The sequence below is a fragment of the Lacerta agilis genome, chromosome 12 (assembly GCF_009819535.1).
Source record: "Lacerta agilis isolate rLacAgi1 chromosome 12, rLacAgi1.pri, whole genome shotgun sequence".
In the NCBI taxonomy this organism is placed as follows: Eukaryota; Metazoa; Chordata; class Lepidosauria; order Squamata; family Lacertidae; genus Lacerta; species Lacerta agilis.
In genome coordinates, this window is record NC_046323.1 from 18,447,316 (window position 1) to 18,469,310 (window position 21,995).

At 41.9% G+C, this 21,995-nt stretch overlaps 1 protein-coding gene across 1 annotated transcript; it reads left to right on the forward strand.

Annotated features, from left to right (window-relative positions):
- Positions 1-5,952: 5,952 nt before the first annotated feature.
- Positions 5,953-21,152, forward strand: EFHB (EF-hand domain family member B). The gene is made up of 13 exons (XM_033166067.1): positions 5,953-6,120; positions 7,022-7,078; positions 8,379-8,522; positions 9,587-9,767; positions 10,732-10,842; positions 11,347-11,476; positions 13,726-13,809; positions 14,943-15,010; positions 16,472-16,626; positions 17,750-17,957; positions 18,844-19,047; positions 19,597-19,778; positions 20,823-21,152. Exons 1-13 carry the CDS (start codon positions 6,037-6,039, stop codon positions 20,982-20,984), a joined length of 1,770 nt encoding a protein of 589 aa, XP_033021958.1. The 5' UTR covers positions 5,953-6,036; the 3' UTR covers positions 20,985-21,152.
- Positions 21,153-21,995: the final 843 nt, after the last annotated feature.

Sequence of the window (21,995 nt, forward strand, 5' to 3'; positions counted from 1 at the left end):
GATTATCCTAATAGCACAAATTCCATCATGACACCACTATAACCAGGTGGTGACATCAGTTCCAGAATGACCTTGCAATTGTGTGGATCTCTTGTTCCTAGGGTGTGGACCAAGCAACTCCCACTTCTGGACCCTAGCATTTCTCTTCCTGTGAATGTCAGCCGAAGTGGGAATTTTCCATCCTGGTTCATTGGGTCAAAATCAGAGATTCAAAATTATTCCTTGTGATTCCTAGCAACTGGTAAGAATATGCTGACACCATGTTGTTTATTTTATCATGTGATTTTTATCAGGACAATCTTTTGTAAACCATTTTGAGAGCCTCTCAGAGCTGTAAAATGGGATATTTACAATAAATAAAATACACCAGGCTCTGTACCCAGGGCTGGCATGGTCCCAATGCCAAGGACAAGACATTGAGAGAGGTTTAGCACTGAGTGGTAAGTACTGGATCAGTAAGAGAGTCGGCTGGCAAAGAATGTGGATCAGATTTGAGAAGTATGGTTCTGCTAAACATCCAGCTTAAGAGGGGAGAAGGAATCAGTTTGACAAATAGAGAAAGGTTATTTTAGGCATAGAGACCACAGAAGGAACTCAGGTGAGAGAAAGTGTACAAATAAGGATATTTGAAAGAGAGAAACAACAAAGTGAAGATGGAGACACAGGTAAGGAAAAAAGGGCAAGCAGCTAACTTTAAAAGCAAAGACTAGAAGCTTGAGATTCAGGCAGAGCATGGGAGGGAATCCAGTGTAAAGACAACATGGGTGGAAACTGTTCCACTAACAGAGTACGTATAATGAGTAGAGTTCATTTTTAATGTGTGGTTTTCTATTTTATGGCTTCCACTATCCAAGGCAACTTGCAGCAGCAGCATGAATTAGAAAACACAAGGCATTTTTAAATATAAACACTTTGCCTCTCCTCCCTGCAAAAAGCCAGAATAGTACACTCAAAAATAATAAGGTTGGGTATTTCTGAAAAGGTGTGCCACAAACAAAGCATCACTACATAAAGAAGAAGAAGAAGAAGAAGAAGAAGAAGAAGAAGAAGAAGAAGAAGAAGAAGAAGAAGAAGAAGAAGAAGAAGAAGAAGAGTTTGGATTTGATATTCGCTTTATCACTACCCGAAGGAGTCTCAAAGCGGCTAACATTCTCCTTTCCCTTCCTCCCCACAACAAACACTCTGTGAGGTGAGTGGGGCTGAGAGACTTCAAAGAAGTGTGACCAGCCCAAGGCCACCCAGCAGCTGCATGTGGAGGAGCGGAGACACGAACACGGTTCACCAGATTATGAGTCTACCGCTCTTAACCACTACACCACACCCATCTATCTCTTGGTCACGAACTGCATTACTTCTGAAGGCAAAGCAGGAAATGGTTTGGGATGCTAAGGAAGGGAACATAGGGAGCTGTCTCACATCGAGTCAAACCATTGGCCCACCTGGATCAATAACGTCAAGACCAGCTGGCAGTGCCTCTCTAGGGTTTCAGACAGTACATTCCCAAGCTTACCTGGAGATGCTGGGAACTGAACCTCGTACCGTCTGCATGCAAAGCAGATGCTCTGCCAATGAGCTGCAGCAGGGACAGATGTGGCAAGGACACAGACAGCTCTCTCTGATAAAAAGCCTTTTTGGTCCCACATCAACTGAGTTGATTGATGGAAGGTGCTGAACTATCCATCGATAGTACCTCCATCTTCCCATATCTCCAGATTCCTTACTGAAAGAACTTTTTCTGCTTTTAGGGCAATGTGTGGAAGACAGGCTGTTGCAGAGTAAGAGCCATGTGCAACTGAATAGTACATGTAATTACATTATTTGTGTTACTATGACATGCAAGTTGATGCCTTTTAAATTCCATTCTAAAAAGAAATAAATCAGAAGCGCCTTCAAGCATAACTGTCTTGTCCAGTTTATTCTCCACAGCCCCAATCAGAACCTTACTTTCAACACTTTGATTTATTTCTGTTTATTTCCAGTGTTTATTTCTGCTTGACAGGTCTGCAGAAAAGGAGGACATCTAGTGGGAAGAATAAGAGCTAAAATAGCAGGCCTGACCTAGAAATTCCAGACTTGGTTCCAGCCCTCTGAACGAGAGACTGCAGTCACAATTTAGACCAGGGATGGGGAAACTGTGGCCCACCGGGTGTAGTTGCTCCCATCAGACTCAGCCAGCAGGTCCAGTGGTCAGAGTTTTAGTCCAACAACATCTGGAACTCACAGATTCTCTGTTCTGCATTTTGATCTAGTACATTTAGTTACCTCAGCAGTATTCCTGAGCATATTCCTTTTAAATAACTCATTATTTCCATGTTTTTTTCTCATATTTTTTTCTCATGTATCTGAAGAAGTGAGCATGCACACGAAAGCTTATACCAGAACAAACTTAGCCGGTCTATAAGGTGCTACTGGACAATTTATTTATTTATTGACTGCATCAGACAAACATGGCTACCTACCTGAATTGTCTCATCTGTGTGTGAATGATAGTTTTACTCCTATGCTGAAAATAAAGGAGTTGTGTATGGGCTGCCTAACCACTACCTTCAAAGCACATTCAAAGCACATGCCTTCCCTCAAAGAATTCTGGGTACTGTAGTTTGTTAAGGGTTACTTGGAACCGTAACTCTATGAGAAGTGAACTACAGGGCCCAGAATTCTTTGAGGAAAGAATGTGCATCAAATGTGCCTTAAAGGTATAGCGTGTGCCCAGCCATGGATACACCGCTGAATTGTGTAAAAACATGTCCTCCACCTCTGCTACTCTGTGCCCAAACAGAAAAGGATGCATGAAAACACACTGTTCTGAATCTAGAGGAATTTGTTCACATGTTAGCCCCATTATCAATGAGCTATTACTGTTGTGAAAGGCTTAAGACACAGCATTCAGGAAGCTTGTATTGTCTCTCTCTTAGAAGAACGGGGAACAACAGGAAATTCCTAACTCTGCCCCGATACAACTAAATGACTAAAGACAGAATGATGCTATTCAAACAGTAACAAAGTTTGTTGCAACTGGGGTTAAAGCATGGGTGGGAAACATTTTTTTCTACTGAGGGCCATTTTCCCTCAGGGGTATTCTGCCAAGGGCCATGTGCCAATTGTGTGCCAGGACAAAGCCAGAGGTGGGCAGGGCTAAAGTCAAAAGTGGTAGACAGAGTTATTTCCTTTTTCTATCAATATTATTCTGCCCTCTTCTGTCTTTTTCTGCAACCTCCTCTCTCCTTCTTCTTCCCACTTCTCAGGGGAAGGACAGATCATTCTGGTCGGAGGTCTGAACTGATTACTTGCATGCAGTTTCTGAAATTAGGCTGGTCCTAGGCAGTGGTGGCTGGTGCCCATTTGGTGGAAGGCCAGGAGCTCAAATTGGAGCCAGATCCAATGACAGACCCTCCAAGTGTCCCTATTTTCCAGGGACAGTCCCGGATTTACAGAAGCCTTTCCAGTTTCTGATTTGATCCCAGAATGTCTCACTTATTATTATGGAATAAGATGTCTCTATTTTCATCAGAGAAATGTTGGAGAGTATGTCCTCCTCTCTCTGGCCTTTGGCTAAGTAAACAATCTATGGCCTTTTAAATATGTTGGGGGGTTATTGGTTTGTTTTTGTATTTGTTATGAGGTATTTTGTGCTCTCATTTTGTATTTTGTATGAACTGCCCTATGTTCTTCAAATGAAAGGTGGTAGTAGTAGTAGTAGTAGTAGTAATAATAATAATAATAATAATAATAATAATAATAATAATAATAATATCATAGAGTAAACTTATTTACCAAATGTGTCACGGGCTTTGAAGACACTCGAACTCAGGACACAAGGGAGAAACGTGCTAAGAGGAAGGAATGCTTGACAAACCCTCACCGTGATCAACTCCTGCCTGGAAACCGATGTCCCCACTGTGGAAGGACGTGTGGATCCAAAATTGGCCTCCACAGTCACTTACTGTTAAAACTGTGTTCATGGAAGACAATCTGACTCGGCTATGAGTGATTGCCAAAGAAGAAAAAGAAGACACGACAGTGTAGGAAGCAAGTTATGGGGAAATGTAGGAAGCTGCCTTAATTCCGAGTCTGACCATTGACCCATCTTGCTCAGTATTTGGATCTGTTGACAATGACTCTCCAGGGTTTCAGCCAGAACATCCCTATCCCTACCTAGATATGCAAGGGATTGCATACAAAGCAGCTGCTCTACCACTGAGCTATCGTCCTTCCCAAAGGCGCAGCTTCATATAGGAGAAGGCAATCCCAGCCCTACCTGGAGATTAAATTTGGGAGCATTTGAATGCAAAGCTTGTGCTTTACCACAGAACTCCAGCCCTTCTTCAAATGGAAGCCCCCCTTATGGCTTTAAAGCATGACAAGAGACTTTAAATGCTTCACAAACAAAGCAGATGTTGCTTGATTACGTTCTCTTGAGATGCATTTCATAAATGAAGATGGAAAGTCTTTGCATCTTCCCCCCCCCCCATGTGATCAGTCATGAGATTTTTGGCATGAGATCAAGAATGTTACAACATCCCCACCTCCCATATAATCCATAACCTTTGCATTTTGCTGCATTCAGGTGTTCAATATATATAAATGAACATGAGCTGGAGAGATTTTAGCAATGATGAAGTGTTAAGTGATAGGAGGTTGTCTGTAATAGATATCAACTATTCTCTGGGTGTGCATATAGGAAAAAACATGCATCTGGTCCAGATATCTCTTGTGATTCCTTTGTTCTGTATACCATCTTTCGTATGTCACTTTGAATAGTGAGGGTGCAGAATTAAATTTCATTAATGTAGATCAGCTATCCCTGAACATACCTTACCTCCCTTTTAAAAAATGCAGTTAGGGTGATTAAACAGTGGGGACAAAAGTAAGATGACCCTTTTGGTGCATGTTTATTACTTCATTATTGAATAGAACCAGGATTGCTGCACAGAACAACATGATCAAAACAAACAAATTACCTTGGAGGACAGCGTTTGCTATACTCACTTTTCAGTCAGTGGCACTGTGGTCTAAACCACTGAGCCCCTTGGGCTTGCAGATTGGAAGGTTGGTGGTTTGAATCCCTGTGATGGGGTGAGCTCCCGTTGCTCTATCCCAGCTCCTGCCAACCTAGCAGTTCAAAAGCATGCCAGTGCAAGTAGATAAATAGGTGGCGGGAACTTCGGGAAGGTAAATGGCATTTCTGTGCACTCTGGTTTCTGTCATGGTGTTCCGTTGCACCAGAAGTGGTTTAGTCATGCTGGCCACATGACCCAGAAAGCTGTCTGTGGACAAACGTCGGCTCCCTCAGCATGAAAAGTGAGCTGGACTTTGGACTTAACCGTCCAGGGGTCCTTCTTTAGCTTTACCTTTTTGCCTGCATGGCTTTTCCTGCTCTGCAGGGTACATACTGAAATGCTTCTCGAAGCTATCAACATGAGTTTGACCAAACTACGGGAGGCAGTGGAAGACAGGAGTGCCTGGCGTGCTCTGGTCCATGGGGTAACGAAGAGTCTGACACGACTAAACGACTAAACAACAAGAGCGAAGAAGATAGATAGATGTTTATTCGGCATTTGCGCCCATCATACAATACAATCATACAATACAAAACAAGCAGTCAATCAAAAATCAGATAAAATCAAATAAAACGATAACCCAATACAGGCCGCGGATATAATAACACAACTCACAGGGACCAATATTATTACTTCGATAAAACATATATAAAAATAATTAAAGTTAAAATTTGGGCACCCAAAACTAAAACCAATGTCTAATTCTATTTTTGAAAAACATATCTAATTATCAGTAATCGGCCGACATCCCATTTTGTCTCTTGTGCGAGATGACGGCTGTTAGGAATCTAGCAACCTGTAGAGTTATATAAGAGCGAAGAAGAAGTTGCGTTTCCCAACTTTGGCCTGTAGGGGGCGGGAATCTAGAGTGGACCATTCCTTCCCCGTTGCTAGGATACGCTAGAAAACATCCCTTTTCCTGTAGCTCCTGAGCTCTCGGCTTTCTTCCTTCGCCAAGCGGATCCCTCCCGCCAGGATGGTGGGAGGGGTCCCAGCCAAGGGAGTCCCCAGGCCAGCGTATCCGGGGAGGTTTTTCGACCGCTTTCCCGAGCTCCCCACAGTGAGTTTCCTCTGCCCTTCCCCTCTGCCTTTCTCCTCCCCTCTTCCTTTCTCTTCTCCTCCGCATCTTTATAAAGATGTTTGACTGACACTTGCTCATCCCTTCCGCTACTGTTTAACGTCACGCCTCTCCTTAAAACAGCTCCAGAGAGCAGCCTGGAGAAGGATGGCTCTTTCAAGGGTGTGGGATCTATACGATAGCCATAATTTCCAGGTGGAAGGTGCAACCCCTGGCATCAACGATTGCTAGTTAGAGGGCTGGATCCACTCTTAAAAGGCACATCTACACCATGCCTAAAAAGTACACCCAACACTCATGTAGAGCGCAGAGATTCCGCCCAAAGAATCCTGGGAATTGTAGTTTCCCCCCTCGCACAGCTGCAGTTCCCAGCACCCTTAACAAACCAGCCCAAGTTACTAGCTTATGTCCTATTGATTTCAATGGCTCGAAGCATGGCTAACTGCGCGCTCCTAATATGTCTACTCCAAGGTAATTCCAACTGAGTTCCATGGAGTTTACTGCGATGGAAGTGGGGTTAGGATTGCAGCCTAAGGCTGGATCCAGCCCATACTTGATAATATCAGGAAAAATGAACCAGCGGTCTGACCTGGTATGTGTACACACTATACTGTTAAAGCACATTCAAAGCACAATCTTTCCCTCAAAGAATTCTGGGCAGTGTAGTTTGTTAAGGATTGCTGGGGATTGTAACTCCATAAACAACGAACCCACATATCACGTTATGGCTTTACAAAAAAATTGTTATGCAGCGAAAAGATATGCACAAATACGAAATGAAAATTATTCAGATACATATCTTTACAAACATATCTGTGCTGTGAGTCTTTTCATTATTATGACCTCTTGCCTATGTTGGTTTGTCTTTGCTTGCTTTTTTCAGGCTGGAAAGCTGATGTCCATTGGAGAAACAGCTGGCCATTGTCTTACTGACGTCTTTGTAAGCACCCTGTTTGACTATCTATTGTCCTATGTACAAACCACTGTGGGTTGTTATTTTCTAACTGGCCACAACACATTCTCCCTCCAGACCTTTATAGACTTACTATTCCAAATTAACAACATACAGTATTGCACATTTTGCACAAGAGAAGCTGAAAGGGACTTTAGTGTCCCGTCTGGGGTGAAAACAAAACAAAACAATACCTGAGATGTATCATCTGGTATTGGCTGTAGTGGATCCTGAATGTCAGTAGTTTTCTCAATATTCATTGTTTGAACTTGCTTAGGGCTGTAATCCTAAACACATTTACTAGGGAATGAGCCCCACTGAACACAGGACAACTTCTTTCGTTCCAAGCAAACATTCATAGGTTTCAAAAGCCTCAACGTAGTAAATCCCAATTGTGCAAATAATTTTATTTACTTATTTAGAAAACTCTTTGTATACCACTATTCATAGAAACATCAAAGCCATTTAGAATCAACATACACTGTACAATAAAAGCAATTTTGAAAAATTAAAATCAGATGAGTAACCCTACAAAAAATTACATTTGAAAATACACAAAATTTGAAGCTTCCATTATTAGTCTTTTCTTTTCTGAGGTGGTCAAACACACTGCTGTGACTTTTAAAAAAACACAACACAACAACTTATTTCTGGAAGCTTGAGGGCTGACTATAAAAGGAAACCTGAAATTCCTACCTAACTGTGCAGGTGTCTAAAATGGCTTACAATTAATTGGATTGTGTCGACTACAAAGTAGTTTCTGTTGATTCTGTTTTTGTTCATATAAAAGCCCACTATGCTTGTTGGTGTTTTTTGTTTTTTAGGAAGTTAAATCCATGTGTCCCAGTTAATACTGAGGACAGAACCGGGTCACTACTAGATTTTGTATTTTCAGAAAATGGGAGGATATACATTTTCTTTTCTTTTTCTTTTTGCCCCAGTAGCCTGGATGCCTTTTAAAATCTATCTGGTGTCCTGTGAGGCTAACCTAATTATGTCTGCCTACATTTTCCTGCACAACTTCTTAAGACAGTTATGAATTGCAGACTTTGGAGCAACAACTGCTTTTCTTAGCTACCCTCTCAGTTCTCCTCAACACTCAGCCTGATGAAGAATTATGGAGAACCCAGACGCTTGTCCGTTAATTTGTGACATTCTGATTGGTCCAAATGAAAGTGTTACTTACTTTTCTGGGGGGTTCCCTTGCCCCACCCTGCCAAACGGACCAACACAGCTATCTACAGTATTTGCAGGAATATTCTTAAACACCTTTCTTCTTGTCTTATAGCCAATTACTCCACCTGTTGTAAAAAAGTTTCGAGACACCAGCAACCCTTCTCCTGGTGCAGAGAGAATATTTTATGGCCGAGCAAACGATCCTGATATTGCATCACATTTGACACATGGCATAAAGTCCGTCCCGTCAATCTCTGTAAGAATTTTAAAATAATATCCTTTTGACTCATGGGTGGGAAACACAATCCTGATTGGCCCTGTGCAAGGGGCATTTGATGGACATAAAATGGGATATGCTTATCCCCTACAAGATTACCATTTCTATTTATATAACATATATCTGTTGACCTAAGTCTAAACATGGAACCTTGGGGGGCAGTGGGCACTTTGGGGGTTTTAAGAAAGTTCTGTAGGCACCAGTCACAAAATGGCTGCTGTGAGGGTGTGGCATAACACAAAATGGCTGCCTGGTTGGCATACCATAAAGGCTTCAGCGCAGAAGAGACAGAGTCTGTGGGTCAGCTGGGCTGGGTCATCTCTTTCCTTCACAGCTACTCCCTCACTCATTACTCACCACTTGTTTCTTCATGAATCCAGCTCAGCCTGTCCTCCATCAATGGACAGCATGGGTTTTTTATTCTTTTGCCCCCTGTAAGTAGAACAATTCTGGAAACCAGATATAAATCCATTAGATTGTATCCTTTGCCTCTGGTAACATCCCTTTGGGCAGTTTGGGGACCTGCACTTTACCCATACCATTTTCTTAAAAGGATGGGATGTGGGTGAGTTTGTAGTCACTCAACTGTGATTTGTTTTTTTGTTTAAAGAATTGAAATGCTAGTATTATTGCTTTCGCTAGAAGCATTGCAGCGGTAGTATGCCAATGACATTTTGATTAGTGACATCGCTCGGTGGTTGACTTATACATACTAATACATACAAACGTCTGCTGCTGTGTGTTCTGAATGATGCCTTTTTAGAAATAACTATTAAGAATGTATATCTGCAATGCTACGTTACAGAAAGGTGATCTTAAATATGAGGTTTAGCGTTGTTCGTTTCTTACATGAAATTAGTAGGATTGTGGCATTTGATAGCTGTAGAATGCACAGGAACGAAAGTTGTGTGTCCCTTGTACAGGAAACACATACTTTTTTGTGCATTTTGCAGCGTGCACCAGAAATCTAATAAATGAATGTAATATGAGATAGTTCAGAAGTGCAGAACTGATGTACTTGATGTGGTGTGAAATCTCTTCAGGTGGCATCGCTGGCAAATCCACCTCCGAAAACATGCTTTGAGCAAAAACTTTTAGAGAAGAAAGAATCTGTGTACTCAAGCGTTCGTGAAGCACCTCTTGGGAGATCCCATGATCAGTCGTTACGATTACCCAAAGGCATGGATGTGGCTAACACTCTGTTTGGAGGAAAAGTTGTCAGAGGTAGAAAAATTAGTACTAAATCAAATCATTGATGAATGGCTGGCAATTCCATTACAAGCTCATTGGGTCTTCTTTTATGCATCTCAAAGGCATACATTATTTCATAATTTTTTCTTATATTATGGGCAACATCCAATAATGTCCACCCACTTGTGCAATAAAAATATACTTGGGCAATGGGACTTTCTGTGTCTCTTCTGCCATTTCTAGCACCTCCCTTCCTACAAAAAAACAAAAAAACTGCCCTAGAAGGTCCTTCAACCCAATGAGGATACACAAGGGTCATAGGTAGGAGGAGAGGCCCCACTGTGTGGCCAGATGTCCATTCATGCTGTGTTGGATCTCATCATATGTTTGGATTAAGGCACATGGGTGATTGCCATTCAATCCTGTTACTATCTTATAACAACATGCAGGTATAATGTATGTTTGGGGACGCAGGTGGCGCTGTGGTCTAAAGCACTGAGCCTCTTGGGCTTGCCAATTGGAAGGTCGGTGGTTCAAATCCCCATGACGGGGTGAGCTCCCATTGCTCTGTCCCAGCTCCTGCCAACCTAGCAGTTTGAAAGCACACCAGTGCAAGTAGATAAATAGGTACTCTGTGGCGGGAAGGTAAACAGTGTTTCCATGCACTCTGGCTTCCGTCACGGTGTTCCGTTGCGCCAGAAGCAGTTTAGTCCTGCTGGCCACATGACCCTGAAAGCTGTCTGTGGACAAACACCAGTTCCTTTGGCCTGAAAGTGAGATGAGCGTCGCAACCCCATAGTTGCCTTTGACTGGACTTGACCTTTACCTTCTTACCTTGACTCTGATGTACCCTATGGTCTCTAAACCCTGCATTGCAACTGTTTCTGGGATAAAGTACATGAATGATCCTTAAATACATGTAGTCTGTTATTTGCCAAGAGTTTTAAGATGTTGTTTAGATCAGGTTATTTCATTACATGTAACGGTTCACTTTCAGAGGGTCCTGGTGGAGAGGTTATAAATCCAGCAAAGACATTTGATGAAGTCCAGAGGGAAGCGGAAGAAGGACATGACTTGTATGTTGTAACACACAATGATTATTATGTTGGTGAGTAAGAAGGAAAAGTGAAAGCCGTAGATAGATATATATTTTTAAATGACCATGGATTATTGCCGTCATGTAAGCTCTGCATTGGAATGTCAATTTTATTATGTTACTAATATAGCATATTCAACAAATGTCATAGGTTGACGCCTGGCAACAAGTCACTCTCTTCCCACATCACTTTGTTATGATACTAGGCATTTCTCATAATGCCCAGGGGCTTGTAGCCAAAATGCTGAGGTTTGTTTTTATTTTATTATTTATTTATTTCATAAAATGGATACATTGCTTGATTGTTAAAAACAACAACCCAGAAGCACCTCCAAGCTGTTTACAAAAAGATAAAACAATAAAACTGAGAAAAAATTCACAACCATATTTTAAAACATACAAAAGTTAAAATGCTAAGCAGATTAACACCACCTCAACTTTCTAAGCGTCTGGGTTGGGTTTTTGTTCATTTATGGTGTACGTAATAAACAAATAGCTCCCCCTTTTCCCCCACAGGGGAGTTGGTTAATAGAAAATATAATCCATCTACGTTCAACAGATTCAATCTATATGGAAAGGAAACCCCCCACTTTAACGATGGACGAAATGTAGCTAGAACTTTACGCTGGTTCCCTGATCTGCAGATGTAAGTTGCATTATATCAGTTAATGATGCTTGGCTTGCCTCAGTTACAGCTTCCTGGTGACACACGTTTTGAATAAATAGCAGATTACTCTTTATACCTTTTCTGGCATCAGTTATCCTCAATGATGTTGCCTCATGAGACATAAAGTGTCACCATGTTGAATGCACAAAGTAGTGCATTTCAAGAACATTTCAAGTTGTGAGGATCCTACTGCTCTGGGGAGATATTTGGTATCTACTTTTGCCTCATCTCATTTTTCACCCCTTTTATGTTGATGTGTTCTCCGAGAGCTGGAGATGTTGGGAAGCGGTGTGATTCATGTCTGCTGATTGATCCCTCCTGACCACCTGATTCCCTGGCTAGAATTTCCTGGCCGGATGATTTTGCCTGCAGTATTGAAGATCTCTTAGTGCTCTCTGACCTGCTCCCTTGGTGGCACACTGTGTAAGATGCCCGAACTCAAGGCTCCAGTTTTGAGATCAGCACATCGTCTAACCATCCTCCTGCTGTGGGCAGGCTATCCTTATTTTAAATTTTCCTCTGCATATTTGATTGCTTGCATAGCCTTATTTAGGTGTTATACAAAACTAGAAATACAAAGTGAAAGTGGTGGTGATCACACTGGCTCTGCTTCCCTATCGCTGACCCTTGCTGTTCTCCATAAGATAAAGATCAGGGTTCAACATCACACAAGGGGAGCGGAGTAGCTAGGAGAGATGCGTGGCTCAGACGCACGGTAAATGCTGCCCCTCCCACAGTGTGGCGCCCAGTGCACGCCGCCCCCTAGCTACACCTCTGCACAAGGGCTAGATCTACAGAGCTATTTAAAAAACGATGTGAAAACGGTCTGCAAAAAAAAACAAAGTTCACCATTGAAAATATCATTGAGTTGCAATTTCAGCTCCACAGTGCCATCTGGTGTCATGGTGTTATAACATTTTATAACGCTGTATTTTGACTCTTGTACCATTTTGACTAATGTTCAGGGAACCTGCATAGATAGAAGCAGGCTCCCTATTGTGGTCCAACTCAGTGGCCCCATCCTCCCAGAGAGCTTGAGGCAAGAAAGGGAACACACTGGACAAGACCACATTCTGGGATTTAAAAATTGGCCCGTTGCCCTCCAGCTCATGGAAGATGAGAGGGAGCAGAGCTATGATTCTCAATTCCAGTCTCCCCACTTACGTATTGTATTTCTGGATTTGTTTAGTACCTGAATAGCGCTAAGGTCTTGTGATGATAAATGGAGGATCATAGTATTTGGGCTGGCAGTGAATTATAAAGCCCAATGCATTGAAAATGAAGACATATTTTATGCTAATAAGTTCCCAGATCAGATTATGAGTGGGGCACTATTCTCCAATTTACTAAATACAATGGTTGATCGACTCTTGAGGTTCCCCGTATTGAAGATGGTTTATCAACTGAGGCTTTTAGGCCTGTCCTCTAAGAGTATCCTGCCAATGATATTTTAGATCGCTTCTGTTTATCTCTACTAGGTGTGGCATGACTCAAAGGGTAAAGAGCTGGAAAAATGAACTTTAAACAATTTTCCTAATTAACTTTAAAACACATGCTGTTAACCAAACACTACATTACCTGATCCTTACCTGCCTTTTTAGAACTTAGTTTTATGAAAGCGTTTTAGTTGTCTCAGATTAGAATGGACATTGATATGGTGGTGGAGCCACATGTAATGGATGAGGTCTATCTGATTCACTTTTTAATTATGGTTCTAATGTTATATGTGGAAGACGCAGGTGGTGCTGTGGTCTAAACCACAGAGCCTAGGGCTTGCTGATTAGAAGGTTGGTGGTTCGAATCCCTGCGATGGGGTGAGCTCCCATTGTTCGGTCCCAGCTCCTGCCAACCTAGCAGTTCGAAAGCACGTTAAGTGCAAGTAGATAAATGGGTACTGCTCCGGTGGGAAGGTAAACAGCGTTTCCGTGCGCTGCTCTGGTTTGCCAGAAGCAGCTTAGTCATGCTGACCACATGACCCGGAAACTGTCTGCGGACAAACGCCGGCTCCCTTGGCCTATACAGTGAGATAAGCGCTGCAATCCCAGGGTCGTCCGCAACTGGACCTTACGGTCAGGGGTACCTTTACCTTTACTTTTACCTTTAATGTTATATGTTGTAATCCACTTTGGGATTCTAACTGATGATGGGTGTCTTAGCGATGATGATGATGATGATGATAATCTGTTGCAATTCAGCTATTCTGTGATTATCTTTTCTTTTCTTTTTAGGAAGAAATCAGCACATATAGTGTCTAAGATAAGTGATGATTTCAAGGAAAAATTTCAGCCTCAGCTTGGAAAAGTCCTTGATCCGTAAGTGAATCAAGAGGGAGTCTTCACAATGGACCCTCCATGAGAAATTAGTTGGCTGTGTGTAATTGGTGTGTGTGTGTGTGTGTCCCGTTCCTTTTCTGCATCTTCCTTTCCGTGGCCTGTGAGTGACATGACAAATACAGATTACTAGCAGACGCAATCATTTAAAGAGCCTCATAGCCTCATATCATCTTGGCTCATGTTTTGAGATGTTCAGTCAGGCAGGAAGAGACTGAGGTGATAGTTAACTGACAGAAAACTCTGTGAAGCTTTACCACAAGGTGAGCAATCCAATCATTTCAGATTTCCTCCACGGCTTCTGTGTGATTAATACAATATGTAAGTTTGTCCTAAGAATGCATTCCACCACTGCTACAGTGTCTGCCTGCCAATTTGAGCAGTGATGAAGGCCTGCCCATGTAGGAGAATGTCAAAGGAAGTTGAGCGTAGGAGCATGGAATTGGACACCATAGTATTCTTCAGTTAGTCCCCGAAGAGTTTGATTCCTTACAAGCAACATTAAAAAATAAATTAATCCCAAAAAATTGTTTCTCTTCTCCCGGTGATTGTAGAAATGAAGACATGGGTTTAGCCAAGTTGCTCAAACAAAACCATGATCTGAAAACCTTTTTACTGAGTATTGCAGCTCCAGCTTTTCCAATATCCGATTCTGCTAAGCTGCCATGTGTGTTTAGCGTGCTTTAAAACCACCTTTTTCTTTTCTGACAGATACATGAAAAAGACTCTATATGCACATCTATATCTGTTAAATAAGAAAACAGCTTATTTAGGCTGCGGGGTCTCTTTCTCTCTCTCAAGAAATGTAAGCATCGCGATCAAAGACATTTATCGCCTGCTGTGCAAATATTTCTGACAGTTATTACTATGTGCTAAAAGGAAAAAGACTGTAAAAGAAAAGGATTTTCAGTCGTGGTGGCTTTGATTCATATAGGAAAGCCCCAGTGAAGACATTTCAGGTGAACTCTTACCAAATGTCTTCATCAGTTGTTTTTCATCCTCGCTTACGGTACAAGACGTGACAGATCTATCTTTCATGTCTAAAGCAAAGATTACGCTGGGGTGGAAGAAAAAAAATCAAGCATTTATCTAACAGGTTCTTTTCATTTTTTTAGTATAGCAGACACACTCAACGTTCCTCCAGACCATACATTTGGAGTGCTTGTTTGTCCTGAAGAATATGGCAAGTATATACACGGCCTCCCTGCTTATACACAAGGATGTCTTGGGAAATTGTTTGGAAACTCAGGCTGTCCCATAGCACTCATGCAAGATTGCTAATTGGGAGTGGAAGTTGGAAAGATATCTCACCAGCAGAACTATTGGTTGGAAGTGCTTACCTGTAAACCCCCGGGTGCCCTCTTCGAAGGAACACAACCCCCCCCCCCCAGACTTCCTCTCATGTTCAGATCATCATTTGAAGGCTCTTTTTATAGAAGTTCTTCAGAGCTAAGGCTGGGTGCAGTCAGGGAGAAGGCCCTTTGAGTAGCGATATCCCCTGGGAGCAGGCCGTTTCAGAGGTTCATAAAACGCTCCTAGCCATAAAAATAAAAATGACAACACATGTTAACAAAGAAAAAAGAGTGAGTGCTTTGTTTATATAATCAGCTGATGATCTGAGAGGACACATTCATCACACACAGTCTTATCGTCTGCCATGAGAACAAATATATTTTCATTAATATTTGTGAATATTTCACAAAACCTATTATTACATAACACAAAACATACATCTTCTAACAAATTGCATTTCTGATTTGCTTAATCCACATTCCTCTTATAACCTATGACAAATGTTTATAGAATACATAAATTGTTCAGTCTAGGGCAGGAATCCACCCAGCACTCATAGGAAAAAGGCGGCGTGATCTCTTAGAGCAGTGGTTCCCAACCTTTTTTTTATTTTGGCCATGCCCCACCTAAGCATCTCTAAAATCCTGATGCCCCCACCCCCTGTGACATATAATTCTTATTATTATTCAACAAGTGAACTCCTACTCATGTGGAGGAAGCCTAAAAGGCCATTCACTGTTAATAACTTGTTCTTGAATTGCTCCCCTTAAAAATCAAATTGCCCCCCTGTGGGGCATGTGCCCCACATAAATCATAGTCCTAGAGTAATCAAATGAAACTTTAACACACAGCATGATAACGCCTGTAATTTCATCAGAACAAGTTATTTTTTGTTTACTGTTGTAACAGTTGTTTTCTCGAAATTTATCTTCTGTACCATGAAAAATGAATAAAAACGTTGTTGTTAAAAATTGCAGCTGTAGGATGAGGGAGTGTGTCACATTTTGTCTGAAGTATGTGAAAACAATTTGAAAAACTTACTGCATGCCAAAAAATTAAGAAGTGCCTAAATCTGAGGCACTCCTTTGAGCTGGAGGCCTAGGCCAAATGGCCCTCCTGCCCTGTCCTTTCTGAGTGGCCCTGCCTTGGAAGCTTGCCTTACCTGATGTTTTTTCTGCACAGGGTATAAATGCTTAGAATAATGAAACAAAATATGGCTACCCCTAGCAATTGGAGCCCCCCTGCCTACAGGGATATGGTGCAGTTGGGATTGAGAAAGAGATTGCAGAAGTATCACACAACAGCTGAAACATGGTCATGCCAAAGTTTTCATTGCCTCTTTTTTCTATAGGTGTCGGAGACCTTCTTCACCAAAGGGTTCCTAGTGAATTCCTCCGTGGAAAAGACAGAGAAAGGGCTGTCTTTGCTGCAATTCGACAGAATCTGAAGAAAGCCAATTACCACAACTTTGACACATTATTGCAAGCATTCAGGCATTATGATAAGGTGAGCCTTGTGCCAAGATGTCAAGCTCATGACAAGCGAATGTTGCGGGAAATGCCTGTATTCTTGCTGTTAGTGTTGTACTTGGAATAATTCAAATACTGCAGCTGTAAATAGTTACTAGCACTTCTGCTGCCTTTAACCTGACACTGTACCCTCACCTTTGAGCTGTGAGATGTATATGTTCAGGGCCTACCTATTTCTTGCGATTGCAATTTTTGCAATTTTAAGTTTTTTAATAGTGAAAATGGCATACCAAAATGCATTATATTAGGGGAAATTGCTTTGCAGAAATTAGACAGAATTGCCTGCAAACATGTCTATTAAGAGAAATTCACACAAAAATATGGATGAATTTTCATTAATACCTTTTAAATAATAATAATAATAATAATAATAATAATAATAATAATAATAATAGCAGCAAACTGGTTGGCGGTTCGAATCCCTGTGACGGGGTGAGCTCCCGTTGCTCTGTCCCAGCTCCTGCCAACCTAGCAGTTCAAAAGTATGCCAAAAAGTGCAAGTAGATGAATAGGTACCACTCTGGTGGGAAGGTAAATGGCGTTTCCGTGTGCTGCTTTGGTGTCACGTCAGAAGCGGCTTAGTCATGCTGGCCACATGACCAGGAAAAACTGTTTGCGGAGCAGACAAACGCCGGCTCCCTCGACCAGTAAAGCGAGAGGAGCGCCGCAACCCCAGAGTCGATTGTGACAGGACTTAACTGTCAGGGGTCCCTTTACCTTTACCTTTAAACCTAAGAGTGAGAAAACGAGAAACTGAATTTTATAGATTCACCCATCCCTAAGTACAGGCAGGGACAACCCGAAGCATTTTGCCGCCTGTGCCAAATATGGTACCTCCCCACCCCATTTCAAGAACAGAAGTCAATCAGAGTGTGAGCTGCCTTTTGCTTCAGCACTAGCAATGGCAGTAGGCTAGCAGCGTCTGGGACAGAAGGGAATGGCTGGAGGGCTCAGGACGGCCTGCTAGGGAACTTCTGCTGTGGCTCCCAGAACCCCCCCCCCCCCGCTGAGTCATAGGGCTGGCCTTGGGTGCAAGGGTCGTAGTTCAATTAAAATGGGCTACCTGCATTTTTATTACACACATTGTGCTGTTTAACTAGGATGGTGATCGGAAAATCAGCAGAGATGACTTGAAGAAGGCCTGCTTCCAGCTTAATCTGGACTTGGATCAAGAGCTTCTGGACGCTTTATTTAATTACTGTGATTTGGATCAAGATGGTTTTATAGACTATCTGGAGTTTGCGAACTTCCTTAATTGGAAAGACAAAACGTCTATCAAAGAGTATGAAGAAAAAATAATCACGAAAGGTATGTGGGAAATATGGTTTTAAACCAAATATGTGATTCTAATGTACATATACATACATGCAGTGGTCTTTTTCCCCCTAAAAAAAATGTTTAGGGGTACTCTCATTTTGACTGAAGAAAATCACTATTTTATAGTTCAAATCGGGGGAAAATAAATACAGTAAATGGACAAAAGTACAAAGATTCACAAAATCTTTAGGGGTTTGCATCCCCCTGCATCCCCCCAGAAAAAAGGCACTGCATACATGCATCTATACATACATACAAACACACACATACACATATTTGATTCCATGAGTATTCCCTAAAGCAGTGGTTCCCAACCTTTTTGTTACAGTGTCCCACAAGTCCAAATTTATTTGGTATGGTGACCCATTATTTCATTCTCACATGAATTTTGGACCTTAGCTTTTCAGCCGTTGTTGGTTTTGTGCATTTTAACCTCATGCTTGCCTGTTTTATAACCATTACTTGAGGCATCCAAGCAAAAATGTATCTAGCATGCCTCTTAAAGTGGATTATTTTATTTTTTTTGGAAATATTTATAGTACTCAAAGTTATACATAGTTTATGGGAATGTAAGAATACCAACCATCCTACTGCAAGATACTGCTCCGTGAGTTATAAACATGTATTTTAAAAACATATGGTTACATAAGCAGTGTTAGATGTAACGAACTACAAATAGTTTGAATAGTTTTATACCTGATGAAGTCCATTTTCTCAAGTATCAGTATGATGACTGAGCTTGCCTGTTAGCCATGCCGGCTGAGGCTGATGGGAGTTGTAGTCCAACAACATACTCGGAGGGCGCTGCAGTGGCATTGCAACTTTTCGTGACAGTAACAAATATTTTTACCGTTTCGTTGTCATTTATTTTTCACAGGCAGAAGACCAGCGGTCTTTGACCTCATTCCACAAGAAGCAGATAAGGATGCTGTGCTGAAGAAGGAAGACATAGTACTAAAGGAACCGGGAAGTGATGAGAAAACACCCAGAACACTTTCGAGACCGACAGACCGTGTGTTTTCTGACTACCGTACAACCTCTTCGCAGTATAATGCAGTTGTAGGAGGCATTCCGTCATCATGTATGCACAAGACGTCCTTTTCATTGCCAAGTTATTTAAAATGTTTGCAGATGCCACTGGCAAATATAATAATTAACCATGTTGTCACTAAGGGTACTCCAGATGACAGTTGCTTTTGCTCCCAGTTAGGGCATTGTGGTTTGCAATGGGGAGTGGAAAGTTTCATATGAACACACACACAGAGTGAGACCCTTGCACTTCTCCTCCTCCTCCTCCTCCTCCTCCTCCTCCTCCTCCTCCTCCTCCTCCTCCTCCTCCTCTTCCCTTCTTTGGGGATCACTCGTAGCCGAGTAAGATTGTCTTCCATAAACACGAGTCCATAACACGAGTCTTCCATTAACAGTGAGTCTGTAAGTGACTGTGGAGGCCAATTATGGAGCCACACATCCTTCCACAGTGGGGAGATAGGTTTCCAGGTGGGTTGGAAACCCAGCTCTTTAACAGAATGTGTTCATTTCAGGTATATTGTGTGATCTGGTTCTTTGTGAACAGCTTCCTTTAACACATTGGTTTCTTCCCTTTCTCTCTTTGCCACCTGTTTTCCTACAGATTACCCACTCCTCGGTGTCCCAACCATTCGTTCAGACATTGCGGCCCCTCGATTTCGCCGCATCAGTGACAACACTAATTATGGTGATCAAGCCACTGTTTATGGGTTGTTATACCCCTCGATCTATAGCAATAAAGGAGTGTACGAGACAGACTTCTTCAAGACAAGATCAAAGGACGAGGTAGGGGGCATTTTTTGAGAGTTCGTTCATATCAGCTCTACAATGCTATGAGTGCTATCTAAGCCAGGGGTTCACAGATTTAATCCTCGCCAGCTTTCTTGAATACTGAAGCATCCCCAACAGATTACATAATTTGCTTCGTCTAAAATCTGTGTATTCTCACATTATGGAATCAGTATTTATTTATTTTTACAAAAAAAGATCCAACAACAGTTCTTTCTCTAATTTTACTGTATTCATGAATTCCATTATATATGATGCAAAACTTAGTTTCCAGATTAGTCTCTTACATTCCATGCCCCCACCTTGTCCTGACACCGAGCTTTGCACTTTTCTCATCGTACTTGTTTCTAATTCCCAGAATGGTGGGCCTAATTGTTTTCCTTAATAAATGCACATTGTACAACCACACAGCTACCTGCTGATAAATTTGAAGCTGGATGAAGAAATTAGCAGGAGAGGTTAAAGCTTGAGCAGCACAGGTGTCAACTTCAATAAAATATTTGTTTGGGGGGGCAGGTAAACCCCACCCTACATAATCAATCACACAATGTGGCACATGCACACCATTTGAATGGCAAGGTCCATCAACTGGGGAGGGGCCTGGCTCCCTCAAATATTTTATTGGGGGAGCCAAAGGGAGCACGGCCCCTAGCAGTTGGCTGCTGTATTGAGTAGGGACTGTGATGCTGCCTTGTTAGAAGATCTGTGGTCAAACCTGATGGTATTACTCCAGCCATTCCTAATCTGGTGCCCTCTAGGTGAATGACAACCCCATCATCTCTGACCATTGGCCATGTTAGCTGGGGCTGATGGAAGCTGAACTACAGCAAACATCTGGAGGGCACCAGGTTCAGGAAGACTGGCTTAGTCCACTTTTAATTAACCCCCCCATCTTTAGTGTCCCATTTAGTGTGTTGTCCAAAGCCTCACTAATCTGCAGTTAATAATTATTTTTCTCAGTATCAATTCTATGATCTGCACATGTGTTTATTCCTTCTATTTCAACTGAAGGTTATAATTATACTGTATATTCTTTTGTAGATTGCACGCATCTTGCGAAACATTGGCGTGAGCCTTTCAGATGAAAGTTTTAATGAAGTATGGAGACAGGCCAGCCAGAAAGATCACAGAGGAGAAGTCTGTGTAGAATCCATCAGGAATGTGCTGGACGAGATGCAGGCAGCGCACATCAAGAGCAGATAGCGGTGGTTCTCCAGGTTCTGTGGTTCTAAATCTATTTTGTAGAAGGACCCAGGCAGTATTCTTTCCCTGTATGGAGTGGATTATCCCATTATTATTTGGCTTGCAAAAAAGAAAGAATTCTGTACATATGAATGTTTATTTATCGAAAACAATAAAAAAACAGCCCTTTTTAACAGTGTATTTTAAAAGACGATTAAAAATCCAAAATGCAAAAACGTGTAAAAAATAATTTGTTGTCTTCAACAAAACAGCAAATATCTTTGTTTTCTTAAAGCTCATTCCAGAGGGATAGCAAGATCGCCTTTCCTCAAAACTGTGACTGCTGAGCATTGCAGAAACACATTTGTTGGGAACTTGGCAGGATAGATAATTAAGTAACCTGAATGATCACTCCTATTCTGGAATTATGAGCACTGCTCAGATTCCTATTCCTCATTGCAGTAAGAGGAATAGACTTATAAACTAGGGCGGAAATTAGATCCCTGGGTGGTTTGCAGCAGGTAGGCATAAATTCCACGGCTGACTTGCAATTGTTTAACAATACCAGGAGCAAAATGACTCGCCTTGTTCACCCACTGCCACCTGGGCTCTGTATTATACTGCTGAAATGAAGAAAGTTTGAAGTAACTAGACCCCAAAATGAAATCCATGGTTTAGGCTTTCAAAAATTGCCTGAAAACATGACCTGTGGCTCAGGCTTCCAAAAATTGCTTGAAAACTTGAGGTATGAGTTGGATTTCCCAGAGCAACTGAAAATGCGACCCCCTCAGGCACGCCCATGTTTCTTTGGATGTCAAGATTGGACACTCAAACTCCTTCCACCCCCAAATATGACCCAATATGTGACTTTTCATGAGTGCTATGGAAGGTTCCTGGGGTGACCCCAGAGCCAGTAAATCACAACCAGGGGTGGAAAGATACCGTATTGGCCTGAATATAAGCCACACTCCGCCCCCCAAATTCTGACCGTGAAAAGTTAAAGTGTGGCTTAAATTCGCGACCTTACAAAAA